Source organism: Clytia hemisphaerica, unplaced genomic scaffold (assembly GCF_902728285.1).
Source record: "Clytia hemisphaerica strain Z4C2 unplaced genomic scaffold, Clytia hemisphaerica genome assembly, whole genome shotgun sequence".
Lineage (NCBI taxonomy): Eukaryota > Metazoa > Cnidaria > Hydrozoa > Leptothecata > Clytiidae > Clytia > Clytia hemisphaerica.
In genome coordinates, this window is record NW_027103836.1 from 2,085,997 (window position 1) to 2,105,858 (window position 19,862).

The 19,862-nt window shown below is 36.1% G+C and overlaps 1 protein-coding gene across 1 annotated transcript in view; it reads left to right on the forward strand.

Annotated features, from left to right (window-relative positions):
• The window catches only part of LOC136807228 (leucine-rich repeat and IQ domain-containing protein 1-like), a 69,875-nt gene extending 50,235 nt beyond the window's left edge, over window positions 1–19,640 (forward strand). The window contains exons 14-33 of the mRNA XM_067063823.1: window positions 2,405–2,560; window positions 3,312–3,459; window positions 3,833–3,900; window positions 7,032–7,157; window positions 8,170–8,297; window positions 9,065–9,235; window positions 9,589–9,652; window positions 10,235–10,348; window positions 10,578–10,717; window positions 11,143–11,185; window positions 11,653–11,861; window positions 12,319–12,385; window positions 13,311–13,471; window positions 14,028–14,110; window positions 15,492–15,596; window positions 16,343–16,394; window positions 17,353–17,466; window positions 17,863–17,962; window positions 18,707–18,758; window positions 19,294–19,640. Of these exons, the coding sequence (XP_066919924.1) occupies window positions 2,405–2,560; window positions 3,312–3,459; window positions 3,833–3,900; window positions 7,032–7,157; window positions 8,170–8,297; window positions 9,065–9,235; window positions 9,589–9,652; window positions 10,235–10,348; window positions 10,578–10,717; window positions 11,143–11,185; window positions 11,653–11,861; window positions 12,319–12,385; window positions 13,311–13,471; window positions 14,028–14,110; window positions 15,492–15,596; window positions 16,343–16,394; window positions 17,353–17,466; window positions 17,863–17,962; window positions 18,707–18,758; window positions 19,294–19,469 (2,277 nt within the window). The 3' untranslated portion in view covers window positions 19,470–19,640. The remainder of the gene's footprint in view (window positions 1–2,404; window positions 2,561–3,311; window positions 3,460–3,832; window positions 3,901–7,031; window positions 7,158–8,169; window positions 8,298–9,064; window positions 9,236–9,588; window positions 9,653–10,234; window positions 10,349–10,577; window positions 10,718–11,142; window positions 11,186–11,652; window positions 11,862–12,318; window positions 12,386–13,310; window positions 13,472–14,027; window positions 14,111–15,491; window positions 15,597–16,342; window positions 16,395–17,352; window positions 17,467–17,862; window positions 17,963–18,706; window positions 18,759–19,293) is intronic.
• The last annotated feature ends 222 nt before the right edge of the window (window positions 19,641–19,862 follow it).

Here is a 19,862-nt window from a genome sequence, read left to right on the forward strand (position 1 = left end):
CGCCACTGTTTCCAACACCAGCAAACTCAATGCAGACCCAAGTTTTTTGAGCAACTAGTTGAGGAATGGTGATTTATTTTTTCAAAAATTTTCTCCCGTAACACACCACACCTCTCTTGGAGATTTCCAAAAAAAAATTTCAGCTTTACCAAAAATATTTTTCACATGGGAACAGCTTGTTTTAACATATTCTTAAATTCCGTAACGAGTTTTGATGAACACAGTTGATGATTTTTTGAAATTTCGACATTAAAAAAAAGTCAGCTTTTTTTGAAATAATTTTCGAATTACTTTTTCAAACCTAATGTATGATAGCTCAAAATTCAAGTTAGAGCATCCTCTATGCGATAAAAAAGGAATGAACAAAAAATTTAAATCCTGAAGCTCATAATATCTCGACAAAGTTGTATACTTTCTTTTGGTGCACCCGGTAGAGGTCTGCGAGTTAGACTGATGAAAGCAATAAAAAGTAAAAAATTCTCTCGAAGAGGAATTTTGTAGAGTGATATGGTCAAATGCCCCCTATGTGCACTATAGTGTCTATAGAATAGATAGGCAGATGGGATTTAGTTGACGGACGCGCGACTTTGAACCCAGAGAAAAATGAAGTACAAACTTTAAAGAAAAATCCTTTTGTCGCTTTTTTATTACAGCCCATTATTCTCCGAACAGATTCTGATGCTCTGCGCATGACACGTATTCACTCTAAAAGCCATGGCTCCGTAAGAGAACCTGCGAAGCTTGGTGCACCGCTTTGATCTTTTTTCATCCAGATTTGGGATAAATATTGAATGAGCTTTTGATGAGCGCGATGATTGATTACATAAAGCAAAACAATCGCACCAAAATCAAAAGCAAATCACAAACACAAACATTCGCTTTTCCTGTTGTTTCTAGCAAAAAAAAACAACGCGGTTTTGATTGTTTTGGCTGAACAACCAGGTCAGATCGTCACATTTACCATATCCTTCCTTAACAGAGTGTAGTTTGCGGAGAATAGTAGTCTAGCATGCTAGACGACTTAATTAACTCAGTAAAAAATAGGAAGTAGAAAACTTGACAGGAGCATCAATATAGTCGTCTAGAATGTTTTGTGCACAACAAACTTTTCATAAAAATTCTCTTTTTTCATGTTTTTGGATGATTTCCAGGGGGTCTTGTTGGTTTGTTTTGGTTTGTTTTTATTTTCTTTCACTTAGAAATTCCTCATTGGCTGAAATTTTTATTTGTTTATATATTTTGTTGTATATGATTGTTTTCTCACCCCGCAGAAATCTGCGGGCCCTGCTGATACTCCCGTAAGCTACGGAAACCACCTTAGCCCAGTCGTTTATTTTAACCATATCCCGACATAAAAATTTCCCGCTTTCAACAAAAACGTTATAAACGCCTGGATTCCCAGTCTAGGAGAATAGATAATCTGTTTTGAGATTATTACATTTCAGCTGCCTGTTAGACTGGAAAAATACACATATTTTCGAAGGGGTTAGTCAATTTTATCTCAAAAGAAAGAAATCCAAAAAACTACTCTTGTCTCCCGAATAGGCGGGGGGGAGTCCGAATAAACAGGGCGGTAGGAAAATTTTCTAAATTCTAATAAGCGGGGGGGGGGGGGGATGGAATAAGAGGGGGGGGGTAATTTGAAGACAGAATTTTTTTCAACTGGTATCAATTTCAACAACAAAAAAGAGATTTTAGCAAATTAACACGTAAAATAAGAACCAATACTAACAAAAAGGAAAATTTTAACAAGTTTAAGGTCTATCTACACTGTGATAAAATATTGAATTATTCGAATTTAATTAGCAGGGGGGTCTTAATAAGAGCGGGGGGGGGGGTAGATTTTTTTTCTCTTAACAATTAGTGGGGGACGTCTATTCGGGAGACAAGAGTAAATGTTACAGCCCGAGCGGCTGCGGATTTAGTGGTAACCGCCCCAAACCCCAAAATATCAAATTGCCATAAAATTTGAACCACTTGTCTAAATTGCTTGGAATTTTTTACTGTCGTTCAGTTTCAGATGTACAACAAGACAAAAGTTGTCCGCAAACTAGACAAAAGTCCGCTACCGAGAGAATTGTTGTTTTTCCAATACAATCATACAACCTATTTCAAAAATTCGGCTCGGACATAAGTTTTACAGTGACATTGTCTGCATACCAAACCGTTCGCCAACCGCCCTATTGGATAAAGCACAACCTCAGCAATCAGATTAAAAAAGGGACTGAAATTTATGCTATTTACACCAGCATAAAAGTTTTACTTTCATGGGTTTAATTTTTTTGAAAATTATTAAATGATACTCGCTTGGGGAGGGAATCCGAAGGAAAAGACGAATTTTACTCACGTAAACTTTTGCCGTCAACTCTGCAAATGAAATCACAGATCTCTTTTCTTACTTTAGAACTCAACTCTGGTGTTGCACAATGTGGATGCGTTTCCTGTTGGTATTTCTAAACATTTCCCGTCAATTGATTCGTTACTTCTCATTGATTCTCACATACAAAATTGTTATGGTGGTATTGAGAAACTCCAACACTTGACCACACTCAAATTGAAGGTAAATAATAACATTGTAATAGTGCTCCTCGTCGCATACATCGCGTGATTGTTCTAACTGAAATTTGTACGAGTCTCAATCCCAGGGGGGGGGGTTTCTAGGGGTTCGAAATACCGTTTTCCCGTCAAAATTTTTGCTGAATCCCGGAATTCCGAAAATTGAAAAAAATAATAACACCGTCACACCGGTTTGTACAGGCTCAAATACCGGCATAATGACAAAAAATAAGGCCAAATACCGTCACCGTCTGATTTTAAAATACCGTTTTCCCGTCTTTTTTTTCGTCAAATCCCGTAGTACCGTACTAAAAAAGGGCCAATCCCGTCACACCGTAAAAGTACAACCCCCCCCCATCCCATAGTTCCTTTCAAAATGATTGGCAAACCGTGAAAGGAAGTTTTTATTCTCTTTATTTTGCAAGAGCAAAAAATGTAAAGGAGGATGGAATTGAAAAAATTTTGAAAGAAAATCTGTTCGGATTTGTTAGTATTTTTAGCTAGCTATCTTTATATAAAAAATTGAGTTTCTTGGGCTAAAAAGGAAGGACGGAAAGTTGTTTTCACTTTCCTGCAGGAATAAAATCTCACCATTTTTTATTCTGAAAGAGAAAAATAACAGCGCCTAAATTCTAAATTTGTCTTTCACATTCGCCTATTTTCACATCTAAAAAAGAGAAGTGACGGGAAGCTAGCAGAGCAGTAGTTAAATTCAAAACTTGAAAAATTATTTATTCCCTATTTTCGTTCTTCAGAAATGTTGCTGTTCCAATATGTCCCTTAGAAGTAAACAACTGAGAGTTTTAGACATCTCTGAAAACAACATCACTAATTTATTTGGTTTGTCCGAATTGCAATTTCTTTCCTACCTTGACGCGTCAGATAATCGAATCTCGAAAATCAGTAAGTTTTATAACTTTTAACTTTTCAAATATTTTGACAAGCGGACGAAAGTTTTACATATTTATTTGGAGATGAGAGTTAAAAGTATCAAAAAGCTTTTAGTACCGAAGAAATGAAATAATGTTTTCTCAACTTAATCTTTAAAAATGTTTTGATTGTATTTTTTATGTTGAATTCTATTACTCGTGATTATTTTTCCAATGGTATAACACTTATCAAAATTAATGCTTTCGTTAAGAATTGATTGGAAAGAAAATAGTGTACACGTTCTGGGAAATTTTAATTGTAAAGCAAATACCTAAAGTTATGTATCGAATTCTTACTGCAATAAGCTCCCTTTAACGAGCCTTTTTTTTGTTGATTTATATTTCAGATGGTATTGAAGAATGTCGAAATATGGTTTACCTAAATTTAGATAACAATCAACTCATCTCGTTGAAGGTAAAGAAAACACATCTTTTCACTTTGGTTTCAACCTTATGGTTATAAAAAGGGGATAAGCTGGAGTTTTTACAAGAGAGAGAAATGCTGAACTTTGCAGAACAGCATTAATATTTTTTTTCTTATTATGGCGTTTATATTTAAAAGTTCTATCTGAAAATAAAAAATCTCCAAACCCGAGGTCCCAAGTCCCCAAAAGAATTTACACCAACCTAAAGTCCCGAATTGAAATATGTCAAAATTCTATCAAAAAAAAATATACACCAACGTAAAGTCCCAAAGTCCCGAAGTCCCGAAGTCCCGAAATATCAAATCCTAGAAAAGAAATTACACCAATCAAAAGTCCCGAGGTCCCGAAAGTCCCGAATTGAAATATGTCAAAATTCTATCAAAAAAAATATCCAACCAACCTAAAGTCCCGAGGTACCGAAGTCCCGAATTGAAATATGTCAAAATTCTATCAAAAAAAAATTACACCAACCTAAAGTCCCGAGGTCCTGAAGTCCCGAATTGAAATATGTCAAAATTCTATCAAAAAAATTTACACCAACCTAAAGTCCCGAGGTAAAAAAATTACACCAACCAAAAGTCCCGTAGTCCCGAAGTCCCGAAATATCAAATTCTTAATAAAAAATTACACCAACCAAAAGTCCCGAAGTCCCGAATTGAAATATATCAAATTTCTGAGAGAGAAAGTTTTTTACCCCTACTCTTTTCATACTATTTCCGCCACCTCCCTTTACATCTATCTCACCCTGTCTTCATGTATATCTCTGCCCCCTCTTTAAGCGTCATCTGATCTTTATCTTCGTGTTTCATCAATCATTTATTCAAGCCCCTCTTTTTGCTTGAGTTTCATCCCATCCGTTTTCCTCTTTGTGTGAATATTCCACCCTTGCCAATTTCAACAATCCCACCTCTGTCTCACCATGTCTAATCTATCATTCTCTATCTCCGGCCCTTTTTCAACTTGAGTTCCTCCCCAACCGTTTTTCCTTCCTTGTGTGGAAATTATATCCATGTCCATTTCATTAATCTCGCCCCTGTCTCACTGTGTTCAATCTATTATTCATTGTTTCCGCCCCTCTTTCACACCCACCCCTTTTGATAGATTTCCACTTCTATTCTTTATGTGAAATTCACTAAACTCCCCCCTCTTTCCACTCGAGTTTCCCCCCAACCGCTCTCTTTGTGTGGAAAATACACCCTTACCTATCTCATCAATATCACCCCTGCCCCATCAAATTTAATAAATCTGTCATTTCCTCCGGCCTTCTTTCTACTTGAGTTTCCATATATTTCCATCAGGACTTCGGGACAACTTTTTTTCAGACTGAACTTGGTAAATTTCCATTCGGGACTTCGGGACCTTAGGTTGGTGTAAAATATTTTTTCTGATATAATTTTTATATGTTATAATGCGGGACTTTTGTTTGGTGTAATTTTTTATTCATAAATTTGATATATCGGGACTTCGGGACCTCGGAACTTTAGGTGGGTGTAATTTTTTTTTTACAGAAATTTGATACATTTTAATTTGGGACTTCGGGACCTCGGCGGGACTTTAGGTAAGTGTAAAAAAAATTTTCTGATAGAAATTTGATATGTTTCAATTCGGGACCTTGGGTTGGTGAATTTTTTTCAGATAAAATATTGAGATTAAATATCTCAACTTATTCTGTGATTGTGTTCTGTGAAATACACATAAAAAATCATGGCCGACGTTGTAAAACTCAGCTCATCCGTATAAAAGAGGCCGAAATTACTTAATCTGTTTTATGGGGGATTCGTCAGGATTTCATTTTCTGCTGTTTTATCTCGTTTATCTAACTTCACTAAGAATTTATTGTTCTTCTTACCTCCCTTATTTGTGCTACTATACCCTCACTTGTGCCTTTCCTTATATAGGCAAATGCACGGGTTGCAAAATGATATCAATGCCATCAAAATATGTGATTTCTCGAAAAAGTTCACGTGATTTTATTCCCATGTTACTTGCTTTACAACTTACAGCTGATAACTTTATTAGTGTCAATAAATTCGAATCAATCAGAAATAAATGTCATGTAACAAACACATTAAAATTTCGAGTAAAAGCGTGATTTGTCTTCAGACTTTAATTTTGCAGCCTGTGTATTATACACCTATCAGTCTGTTCCTCTAAAGAATCCTGCATTGGGGCGGTATGAGTCACTTTCGGTCGGGGTTGTGGATGGCGACATTTGTCGTTCTTTTTGAGATTTGTCGTTCTTGTTGTCTATTTTTAATAAATGCAGAATTCTTTATATAAACCCCGTATATCAATTCTTAAAGCCGTCCGGCTTTTTAGGTGACTGCGGTAATGAAATTTTTTCTCGGCACACGGCATTTTTAAGCTGCCTCCAAAAAAAACCGAGCTACAATCATGGTCAGAGTTTGTTGGCATTTCTGGGTATTTTAGCATTTTGCTAAATTAAGAATTTGGGCGAGAATAACATTTTCAGGCTTGCTACTTTATCTAATTGAATATTTCGATTTGGGTGGGGTATACTTTCTTCCAGGCTATATTCTTAGCCTAGTGGGACCATTCACACACATGCTTTTGGATCCTAAAGATCCTACGCTACTAAATCTTAATTCTAATGTGTAAAAGTTGAAACTCTAATTTCTAGCCCTAAGTTAAAGAACTTAAAAATCTACTTGCGGTTTTTAGAATTTTGGAGCGGAATGGGCTGTTCCATTAAAAATCCGGGTGGAGAAACCTTTTCACATCAAAAAGATTATTTAATATGTGTGAATACCCCTGGAAGATGGCAAAATTTTCATAAAATGGAAAACCCTACCTTTTTAGTGAGGGTGGACGAACTAAATCAGTCTGAAACACCCTGGAAATTTCTTCCAAAAAAGTTCTTCCACCGTGGCAAAAAACTATATATTCTAGAGATATTTCCATGGGTTTCCTGTGGTGGAGTGCAAACTATTTCTAGCTTAAATAAGTTGATGTTAATTTATTACCTCCATATGTTAGGGCAACTTACTTTTTCCACAAAAGCGATCCTACACTTGTGTCAGCGCTAAAGGCTGATAGGTAAAGCATTCCTTCTTTTGGCTGGTTGGCTGTCTATAACAATTTTACTTTTATACATTCATAGGGTCTTGGACACCTTTCAAAACTGTCATGGTTATCATTACGTCATAATGACGTCACATCTTTACCAGAGATATCTCTTTGTAGGCGATTGGTAAAACTGGATGTAACGGAAAACAACTTGATTGAGGTATGAGCATAGATTTAAAGCCCGAAGAGCTAGATGTCGTACTTTTGCTGAATAGTGTACCGAGGTTAGGTAGGAAATCTTACCTAAGTCACGTGACATTACAATAGAATTTCAGCGCTTGACCATCCAGAAGCTTCGCGGGTTTTCGAAAACAATAGCAACAAATTCTTTTTCCGATATTCACTTTATTTTTGCCTGCAATGGCTTAAAGCATGACATCTAGCCCTTCGGGCTTTATAAATCTATGGGTATGAGATGACTGATGAAAAAAGTAATCCGTTTAGTTTGATAGTTTTTTGTTGGTTATAATGGAAGTTTTTGCGAAGTTTGTTAGATTTTAACATTGTGCATTGCGACGTAGAAAGACCCTGTTTTTAGGCAACGATGGATTTTTTTTTTTTCGTTTCCTAGGTGTTTTAGGGAAGATTTTTATGGAACCTAAATTAGCACCTCTCCTACGTATTATTCTAATGGTCGCGTTCGCAATGTTAATGAAAACTTCTTTTTAAAGAATATGTCATACAATCGAGTGGGTTTAAGAGAAATGAGAAGGAAGTACATCATGAGGGGGGGGGGGGGGGGGGGGGTCTCATGATTAAAACAACTCTGTGTGCGTACATTATATCATTCAAAGGCAATAGCAAGGCCTTTAAATATTTTTTTCTTTTAGAGTACCTTATCGGCCCTTTTTAAGCTGGCCCTTATTGGCGTAAAAGAGAATCTGGTGCTAAAAAGGGCTGAAAAGGAGTGGGCTCTTCCAGAAAATATTTGTGCATGGGGGATGGAGGATATATTGGATATTTTGTCTGGGGTTAGTGAAAAATCTTCAAAATTTGCCTTGTTTTGGGGGCAAATTTGCTCTTTTGAGGGGTATTGTCCACACCAGGGGTCATAATTCACTATGTCCGGGGAGTAAATTTCCAATAAAACTTTATATCCTCCACCCCCCCCCCATATTCAATTTTTTTTCTGGAAAAGCCCAATGTATTATTTTTTTTCAAACCTTTGACAGGTACCACAGTTTGAAGATAATGCGTTGCTGACATCATTATCTTTGGATAGTAACACTATACAACATTTGGATGGAATGGCTGATTGTTGGTTACCGTTACTTATTATCATATCCGCTTCTAACAACAGGTTTGAAATTCTTAATCAAGCAAAATTTATTTCGTAGTAAACTTTTGAAATTTTGTTGAAATAATAGTTGGATTGAATGTGTAATCATGACTGCCAACAGTCACTTATATCAAGTGTGAATGTTATTATCAAAGCAAGGAATTTTGAAGACCTGAGAGAACTCAGAAAGGTGATAATCAAGGAGATCTCATGGTTTTCTTCGGTCAATGAAATTTTTCTTGTTGATATCAAATGAATATACTGGTTTTTTTACACGTTTTTAATGGCTTTGCCATTCCAGGGGTAATTGGTAATTTACAGGTAGAAAATTTCTCTAAAAATGGCATTTTTGGTTTCAATAGACAATATCGGCTTTCCGAATTCTCCCCGAATGATTACTCATGATGCATTGCGCAAAAAAATTCACGGACGATATTGACGTTTCGTGAATTTTTTGCGCAATGCATCATGGGTAATCATTCGGGGAGAATTCGGAAAGCCGATATCGTCTATTGCCAAATTCCATGATATTGGTATTCTTATAGCTTATTCTTATTTTTTTGGCCAATTTCATCATGGATATTCTTATAAAACAAAGCTTTTTACCAATAGCCCTTTTTTACAAATTACGTCAAGAGCAACGCCCGAAGGAGTTCATAAGAAGTTTACTCTATTCATAAAAGACTTGAAGACTTAATCACCTCGGTAATGGTTTCAAAACGTGCATTTTTTACGAGAAATCATATATTTTTATTAAAAATGTTTTCTGAAACGATTTTCTTTTCTAGACTTGAAGACGTCTCACCTCTTTTCAACCTTCCACATTTGCTTCAATTGAACGTCAAAGGGAACTTGATTAGCAATTTGAACAACATCAGCACGAGGGAGAATGTCCCTTTCTTGCAACAAATATGTCTGGTGGATAATCCAGTGTTGGAGATCAACAAGGAGCATTTAACGTAAGCCATATAGGTTTTCTTTTTTAATTATTTTGACGTTGAAATGTACCTTTCTTGTAGACATGGTTAGGTGATTTATAGCGGTTTGTGTGCATTTTTTAGTAGCACGGATGGACTATGGACTCAAGTTTTTTATTCTGTACCTTACTGGGTTCTACGAAAACATTATTTTCTAGATAGTAAACTTAAACGGATTGGTGTTTTAAAGCTGCAAACTTCCTTGATTGACTTTTCATTAGTTCGGCTACGACGGTTATTTTCACTTAAACTCTGTTATAACATGAAATCTTTCCAGGGATTTAAGACATGTTTTTGTTCTCAAATCTATTATTTGGAATTAATTATGTTTGTAGGAAATGTTTGAATATTGTTGATAACTTGTCTATGGATATCGAAGAAACACTGGAAAGACTACAGGTAAACATTTTTGAACGAGCACTCTCAGACAAAGCACTTTTTTATCTTTTTTCACTAGAGACAAACCCATGTCAAAGACAAAAAAAAAATATGTTAGGATCAGCGAAGTGGAAGACGATTTCTCCTACCATAGCAGCTACCAGACTAGACGTACAATCTTCTAACCCATCGAAACCATATCGTCAAAAGATCATGAGAAGATAAAATCGATATTTTACTAAGCGGATTAGTATAGTTTTAGTATTCATGATATACACCATTGCAATGTCTTCTGACATTACATCACGGACCCAACAGCTGATTGGTTGTAAGTGACGTAAAGTCAGTCAATACGTCAATTTCAACCAATTAGCTGTTGGGTCAGTGGAAGACATTGCAATGGTGCATATCATGAATAGGTCTTTTAGGATGAGGTTTTTCACGGTCTCGACGTTCGATCGGTCAGGTTTTTTTTCTATTCGAGCAAAAGGGGGGTCAAACCTCCCGGTTAAACGCTCCCTAGTTTCTTAATGCAATAACTCCTCTTCTGATCTTTAAGAATTATTCTCATTGTTAGACTTCATATTTTTCGTAATTTTTCAGACTGGCGCTTCTGAAAGTTTCCAAAAGCTTTGTTTTGAACAAGCGATGACTTTGTTAAGCATTTGCAATCAACTAGAGAAGAGAAATGATGAAAATCAGACATTCAAATCAAAAGTATTTAACAACTTTATTTAAATAACTGGAGTTTGTTTCGAAAAATTCTATATTCTCGTTGATGACAGTAAACAACATGCTCGGAATATAAGCTACACTTTTGTTAGGTTATCTCAAAAAAGTCTTATTTTGATGCAGTGTAAAAGAAAGATATTATTTAAACCTTTGTCCGCGTTTAGCAGCAGCAAATACATAAGTGAATGAGCCATAAACCTTGATTCAATTTCAGATTCCCTTATTAGACAAGTTAGACGAAAAATGTGAAAGATTTTACCAGATTCATAAAAAACTGACTCAGCTGGAATGGAAAACAGTTCAAGGAGAACCTACACCTTCCAAAATCAAAGACATTAACCATCATTCATTTAGGTGAGCCTTTTTTACGTGTCATTTACTCTTAGGTTCCAAATAAACGCCCCCTCCCCGCTTGTTAATTTTTCGACAATTTTCCATCCCCTTTTTTCGAACCCCCCCCCCTTCCGTTAATTTGGAACCTAAGAGTACGAGCCCCGCTGCAACTCCGTTTTATTATGCACTTTCGGATTAGAGAAGGTCGACTGTAATCTAAATTTCTAGATAAACCATCTGTTCCGCAATTATAAGGGTCAAAACTTTTATTCTGGTATGGTACGGCATAGTAGATACATCTCAGATCCGTATGAACAGACCCAAATTATAGTAAAACATTAACACTTATACTTCAAAATATTGGCCAGAATTAACCTTTCTTAGACCTCTTTTTCCTATGTTTTTGTTGTCGTATCTAAAAAATTTTTTATTTTTTCATTCCTTAGAGCTTACACGGAAAATGATTCCAACAAAGCTATACAGATTCAGGTAAAAATCAGTTTGATATTGTCTTTAAAGTAATTACAAGGCCTGACAAGAGACTGACTGGACTTTGGTTTTCATGTCGCTGAGTACACATAGTGAGTACACATAGTGTACCCACGCCAGCCGGGTCATACCAAAGATTCTCAAAATGGTACTTGATGCCTCTCTACTTGATGCTCGGCAATCGAGGGAAGAATCAAGGGTAAGTGGAACAATCCAGGGAGAAAGAGTGGCGTCCTCCCCTACCTTCGGTTAGATAGATATCGAAAGAGGAGCCTTCGGGTCGCCTCCGACTGCGGTCGCAGACTTACTACACATAGTAGTGAAAATTGCCCCTAAGATTGATATGGATTTCTTTTCAAATAGGCAATAACATTCTGAAGACTACTAATAAAACACCATAGACTTTTCAGTCAATTTTCATAACCTCTATAATTTTAAAATCTTTTTTGCACGACTCTCATTCCCAGGCTGTTTATCGTGGATACCGCGTCCGTATAGCTTACCTATCGTTCAAGAAATATATGACGTCATCAAGCGTAATGCATGATGGGATGGATGATGTTACTAGTGAATTTGATTATGAAGAAGAAATCAATTTAGAAGACTTCGAGATGAACGAAAATGACGATTTATTAGAAGACTGGCAAACACCATCAACACCACTGAACTTAAACAAGTATACTTTCTTAAACAAAAATTACTTGTTTGACTGTGGTCTAGCAGGTTGGTCATTCGGCTGTTGGTGCTTTTGTAGTTTCAACTCTAAGCTGGATCTTCCCAAATACTTGATAACTGTTTGATGCCTGGCACTTGATGAGAGTGATCTTGATCGGAGGCTAAGTGGAGAAATCTAGAAATCTAGAGTTGAAGAGTGCCCTCCTACCTTCGGAAAGATAGTTATCAAAAGGAGAAACTTTGTGGCCCCCGATTGCGGTCTCAAGTCGTTCAACAGTCGAACAATCGAACAGTTGAAGACATTAATACAGCTATATTCTAAAAAACCCATAACCGAATCCACCTTAGCTTAGTCTACCCTTTTAAAACCTACATTATCAAATAGAAAGAAATGGAAAACATATACAATGAGATAGACAACATAGTGTATGTAAGATACTGTAATATTTGTCTTTAAGAAACGTTCCTTTACCTGGCTTAAACGGAAGACTCGGTTCTTCGAAACCTGCAGCAGATCAGTCTGAAGTATGTTTTTTTTTAATAATCTTAAAGGGACATAACAGTACTGACAAAATTTGTAAACAAACCGTATGCAGCGGGATACAAAATCAAAACAAACGTCACATGTCGAAATAAAAAGTCAAAACAAATATGGCTGATTTTGATTGTTTCAATTGTTTTACAAGTTTGTTTTGGACACGTGATTTTAATTGTTCTCTTTAATGACACGTGGTTCGTGCAATGTTTACAATTTACTACTGTTATGTCCCTTTAAACTGAGACGTAATGGGCTTTTCCTAAATTATTTTGGGTGCAACGACTGCCTCGTTTTAAAACAATTACCAAGGTGCATTAAATCCCTTGAGTCTGCAACTTCTTATGAACTCCTATGGGAATCAATTACCAAAGCAATATTTTGAAAACGAGGTAAACTTTGCTCGCGAAGTAATTTATGAAAACGTCTATCGATATTACACAGCGTTTAAAGGTTCTTCAGTGGTCTTCAGTCTCAGATGGATCTCCGCCTCAGTGAAGTATATGAAAAGGCTTCTCCGTCCCAACATTTTTCATAATTAACCAAAGTTTCAAGAATATGTTCTGTGCAAAATCTTTTTCCCCGTCTCAGACGAAAGACCTTGCTTTGGCCAGCTTTAACCACTAGCGTGTTTATGTATTTGCGCTTTTGAGGACTGAAGCGATTTGGAATAGCCCGCAGTTCTGCCCTGCAAAATCAAGGACGGTAAAAGTGCTGATTTGCCGTCGTCCTCGGTTGGTCAGGATCTAGAAAAATTAAAACCTTACCGTCTCCGTCGCAGAAAAACACACATACATAAACTCGGTACTGATTACAGGAAGATAAATTACTGTCATTGGAAGAAAAACTCACTAATCGTTTTATCGACATAATCTTCTGAGAAAAATAATCGGCATTTTTTTCTCGTGATTCCAGTTTAAAGAAGCCTGGAAACGAACAACCACCTCGGTAACCAATGAGATTTCAGCAATTGGACAATCCGATGGTCACGTGATTGATGGGCGATTGTCTTCTGCTTTGGATTCTACACGTTCTAAATATTCAAGAAAAGTTGACGAGGAGCTGGCTAGTGAATGGTATGTGAACTAGTATACTCATTTTAATTACGCATGCAACGATGTTCCCTTGAAAAATGAAAAAAAAATTCAAAAAAATTTTCTTCAGACCCTTAAAAAAAGTCCTGCATTTCCCTCCTTGGAAAAAAATGAAACATGAATAATAGACAAAGTTTCGGAGAAACTAGAGAGGCTAGACTTTAAAATGTTGATTTGCCGTCACCCGACCGACCCTACCTCGAAACCTGCCGACCCAAAAAAATTTACTGCCATTTTAAAGAAGAAATCTTTTTTTATAAAAAAGCCTCAAACAATGAAAATCAAAACTCTTATCTTGTCCATCTCAAGCATAAGAATCGTGAATTTCATGTTAGCGCTATTTCCATTTAAAATTACCAAAATGTAAACAGACTTTTGATTTTCATTTTCAGATAGAGCGTTTAGTTTTTCTCTAATTAAAAACTACCAGTTTGACGAAAACTTGTTAAGGTGAAATCCGTGTTATAACCAAAATGTTAACAGTTCAGGAAACGGAAATTTCCCAACATTGCAGAATATTCTACTGTCTAATTTGCAGGGGTTTTCAGAACGATATGACAACAGAGCTAATGAAGAAACGTGCTCGTAAAATGGGCTCCAATAACAAAAAGAAACGACTCGGTATGGTTTCACTTTGATCTAATGTGTTTTTTTTATGTATTAAGTTTTTTATGAATATTGTATTTTGAAATATTTTTTTGGAAAGAGTCTTGATAGCTTTTTCTATAATTTACTTAACCCCATTCATACTAGGCTTTTAGGGGCGGTTCAAAACTAGGGGGGCTGTTTTTCTGTACCACCCGTTAACTTTTGATTTGGTGGGTCTTTTTAGATGAGATTTGGCATAAAGGTAACTTTTGACAAAAAACATTTTTGATGACGTCACTCGTCATGCTCAAAGTGAGCAAAAACCGAAAATTTCCTTTGTTCTTATAAATAGCTGTTGTATTCTAACAAAGGCTTTAGAAGAAGTCAAAAATGCTTATTTTTTTCCTAAATATTCAATAAATTACAATTTAAACGATATATTTGACATAAAAAATAAATGTTTATTGGAAATATGTCAGAAATGTCATTATACTCAAGGTGTGAAAATTTTTAAGTGTCAATGTTTTTTTTATTTTGAAGCAAAATAAAAGTTGGGAATTTAACAGAAAATTTCAAGCCAAAAGCTCTATTATTTCAGGAGCTATTAACATTAGTTTCACCCTCGAACAGAAACAGCCCCCCCCCCGTAGTACGAATAGGGTTATGTACAGTAAGTGTAATCAAATTTCATCCAACAGTAAGCTCAAGTCTAGTCCAAAAGAAAAACAAAATATTATTTTTAATATAATAATAAGAAAAAGTGGGCGCTACTGCTGATAGAAAGTGACGATGATTCGCGATACTAGTTTCTCTTTGCTAAAAGAAACAGGAAAATTTTAGTGAGGCACTTACTAAATAACAAATCTATCTTTAAATCGATGTCAATATGGTAAGAGGCTAGGCTATGAAGTGGCAAAATTTCTTCTATTTCCTACATTTCGAAAATATGCGAAAAACATCAGTAAAGTGGGTAGACTAGAGTCTACTTCTAACTAAACTTTGCCTTCTAATAATCTTTGATGACGCTGAGTCCAGTGAAGTAGACTAGGAGCATTTGACGAGGTTGCCATTGTGAAAAAAAATGTTTAAAATCCAAATAACAAAAAAGCTACATGAAGTTGAAAAACATAATTAAGAATGAGAAACAAACATCAATAACAGATTTTGAATCCCTTATTTCCAAATAAAAAAAAATGCTTTATTCTTTTTTTACCTAGAAAAAACAACGAAAATCTGGCGAAGCAAAAGCATATTACCATGTACTACCGGGCCACTTAATCGCGCCATCCAGTCTATAAAAAAGCTTTAAGTGGACCCTGGGCTATGAAGTGGGATATGTCTTTAATTGGTGATAAAACCAAGACCAAAAGACTGTTCCCTTATATTATTGTACAATATGACGCCCATTTTTCAGATCCACGTAAACGATATGAACTGTTCAAGAAGATGGACCGTACGCTGAACCACACCGTCATTTCACCACGCCCTAAACAGCCGTATAGAAAATCCTACTTTGAGAGTAAGATTATAATCCCTCTCTATTCTTGATATTACCACCGGGAGGGAGCGTACTAGGGGTGCCGGATGAGGGGTATGTGCGGACGGGACCCCCGAAAGTCGACCCTTATAAATACTGTTGTGAAAAATTTTCTTCGATTTTTGAAAAAATGTCTTACCCTTAGAGAGACTTTTACAACTTTTTCTCTCGAAATCAAAGAAATTTCCTAAAAATCGTGAATTTTCAGACCCTTAGAGAGACTTTGGAAGGTGAAAAATCGACCCTCGATGTCCGCACATACCCAGCACCAAACTTTGCCTAAGTACCCCCCCCCCCCCCCCCCCCCCGGATAATACCTTGGGTAGAAAAATTTTGGACAACATTGGCCAAATCTATTAGGGACTGACTTTTCATTACCTGTCACCCTTCACCCGACAAAACTTTTCTCTGATTTGTCAATAATCTCAGAAAAAAGCAATTTTATTTTCGAAAAATTATGTGAAACTAAAGCACGCACCTATATCTATTGGAAGTTTACCATACACGTTTTTTTCAAGAACATCCGGATGTTCTTAACCTTTTTGAGTTTTCAGCCTAAAGATTTTCTTAACATGTTTTTATATATTCACCATATGAGTATTTTTGGCTATTTTTATGAAAAATTGGGTGTTATTGAGTCTTAATAATTTGGCTATCAAAGCCTTATGTTCTTATAAAGCTTGTCTTTACAAGTGTATGGTGTATGATGTAAAGTGTATGCATTTCAGGTAATGCAACACCAAGACAATTGGACAGCGATGCTAAAGACTTTGTTTACAGGTAACTTTTGCACTATACTTTAAGTTTTCGCATTTTGGCAAATTTATGACTTTTTCGTTAAAATAAAACTCGCGAAATTACATGAGACTGTTGACTCGTGAAATTAAATCCACGCAAAATTTTTAAGATTGGACTTTAGAAACAGTCTGTGTATTTGACAAAGATATTGGTGTTTTCGGATTTCAGGGCCATTTTCACCGACTTTTTGCAGATTTTCGAAATTCAATTTCAGGCGAAATATTTGAAAACGCTGAGCCGCGAAAAAAAATCCGAATAAAGTATCTTGATTGTTAGTTTGAGCCTTTACGCCTGACGCTCCCACTTATATTTCCCTTAAATAAAACATTCACTGTAAGATTCTTATATAACTAATTATGCGATCTTTAGTCTATAATCACTTACTCAGAATGCACTTATGAGTCCTAGGACAATACATTGTTTCTGCGTATAGAAACAACCAATCATATCTTTAAAATATTAGCGACGTGTAAGAGGGGACTTAGTGATCCTAGTGCAAAGGAGCATTCGGCTACGGTGCGTAAGGTCGTGGGTTCCCCGGCCGGTTCATACCAAAAACTTCGTACTTCGTACATAAAGGGTACTTGATACCTCTCTGCTTGATGCTCAGCACATAAGATACCGTCGTTTTGTATAAAATTCCTTTGCCACTCTTTCCAATCTCCTGCCGGTTATCCCGGGGAAAATAGCAGAAAGATGACAAAAAATCTTAGTGCGGAAATGGGAATCTCATACAAAACGACGGTTAGGACCGAGGGTATATGGAGAAATCCAGGAAGACAGAGTGCCGCCCTAGACAGCTAATCGAAAGAGGAGCCTTCGGTTCACAAGCCTTTCTGAAGAGGGAACTGGATGGAAATCTAGATTGATCACTTTTGCAAAAGCTTACAGGCTTCTCAAATTTTTAAACGAGATCCCATTTTTTTTAAATTATATTTAGTTGGATTTGCAATCAACCAATAGTCCATCAAGACCACCTAGATAACGCATCGTTGACACGTGACTTTCAAACAGCCAATGAAACGCAACAAAATACTGACGCTATGACTCAAAGGTTTTATTTTTGACTACATCTTGTTGATTTCTTTTTCATCGTATTCCACAGTTGCAGATAGCTTTTAGAGGTACAAAGTCACCTCTTTATAATATATGGAACCAAAATTCATTATTTTCAATGGTAAAGTTTCTAGCCATTTGTCCTCTCCATGCAAACTATTAACTTTCACTTGAACTTCCTTTGGGGATAGAGGTTCTATTGTTCTAAGGTTAAAAAAATTCAGTGGGAATGCCATTTTTAATCATTGAGCTTCGAACGGGGAGAAATCAAATAAATTTCCCAGGGTATTTTCCCACCGGGGACGAAATTCTTTCCAGATTTTCCAGTGGGGCTGGAGTCCCAGCGGGTCTGTGATACAGGAGAGTATATTCATATTTCCTCTTCCTCATTAAGGTCATCTTCTTCAACAACAACAACAACAGCAAGGAAGACAGATTGTATTTTACCAGCACTGGATGTCACTGCACTGTCTGGTCGTCACGTCGCTCTCATTGTATGCAATTTTTTATTGTTTATAAATCTCGGTCTCAAATTCAAAATAATTGGGCTTTTCCAGAAAAAAAACCATACACCCCCTGTTGAGGAGATCCAATTTTGTTCCAAAGGTTTTGTTCCAAAGTTTGATGTGGTGGAATCCCATAGGGATGTACAAAAATCTGTCAAAAATACCAGGAATTCTGGAAAAGCCCATTGATGCTTCTTTTAATTGGGGGTAAATGGCAATTTATAATTGAAAATGCTCTAAAAATGGCATTCTTAGCTTGAGTAGCAAAATTCCATGATGGTGATATTCTTAAGCATATTCTTAATTTTTTGCCCATTTTCATCATGGATATTCTTATAAAGTGTATTCTTATAAAAAAAGAGCGTGTAGGTTTTTTGAGACCCTGGAAATGTAAGGGTGCACTTTTGATAGAATGCACTACAAGGATTTTCTTTTAGCTGGATACATTGTAAGGGTATATTTGGGGACTGCTGAATCGCAAGTCTGACAGTAAAATCTGATATATTTTTATAGTTTTGAGTTGCTTCAGCAAAATAAGATATGCAATCAAATTACACTGTAAGAGTGAAAAACGCTCTGTAAAATACACTTTAAGGGTGCATTTTCACCGCTTAAGAGCTACATCATTGTAAGGGTCCGATTTTGAAAGCCAAATTTTTGGCGTCACATGCCGTCGTTTGGAAATCGAGTTGCCCTGGGTCCTTCATCGATTTGACTTTATCTTTTTTTCAGCAATCAGAAATCCACAACCCAAAACCACCAGCGAAAGATAAGCCTTCTTCAGGTAATGAAATGGTAACTAAACAATCTACCAGATGTAGCTCATTACGCCTCATAACTTTACAAAAGTATTAAGTTATCCTGACCAACTGTAACTTATTAGTTTCCTTACTTATTAGTAAAACGCCTCCCTTGATCTAATGTCGACATCTCTTGTCTAATACCGACATCTGTTCTTTAGTTTTTCTGAGTCACTAGTTTTAGCGTCAGTGATTGAAGCCTTATTTCTTTGCTTAGCGAGAGAGGAAAAGATTTTTTTCAGTGATTCCGACCTCTTCCTATTATTTCCATTTTCTAAAGAAGGGCGTCGGAATTAGATGAAGGATGTCGACATTAGACCAAATTACAATAAGGGAAAAAGAATCGTTCAAGTCTTATTGCCTACTAAGCTTGCACCAAACGCGAATTTTTGTCTTTTTCACGAAAGTAAATGTCTTGGACAATTAATTATTACAATTAACAGGACAATTCGCGAAAGTTTATGCTCGCGAAAGTTTACACGTCTAAAGTATTTTTCTTCCCTCAAATAATTTTTACAGGCTCATCAGTCCACCAACGCCATAATCGGCGACGCCCACCGCCCTCATCTTCTGGTGAAGAGAAGAAATCGCATTCTGCGCCACACCCGAGGGTGAAACCGTTACTGGAGACAAACCACGGAAAAAGGGATACCACAACTATGGATGAGAAATGGTCAAATATGGCTTATAGGTGATATTTAAAATAATATGGATATTAGAGATATTATAAACAAAACAGTTAGAAACAAAGCAATTATCAAAAGAAATAACCTAATGTAAATGATATGGTACTGTGATATGAGGTATTATAAAAGTAGGTCAACAATAAAGCCTTATGAAAATGAGATGTGACAAATTTAGAGAAATTTGAAACAAATTTTGATTTTTTTTTCTATATTTCAAAAATCGTAAAATAAAAATGAAGAAATTGGAAAACATAAATGTTGTTCGAATTTCGAAAATTGTGCCAAAATTCTCCACTCCGTTATATATTTCAAAGAAATCCCCAACGCCCCATATGTTTCATACTAGGAAATATCATGATGTTTAAACGAAACCTTAAGATTCTTACTAAGTACGAGGAATAT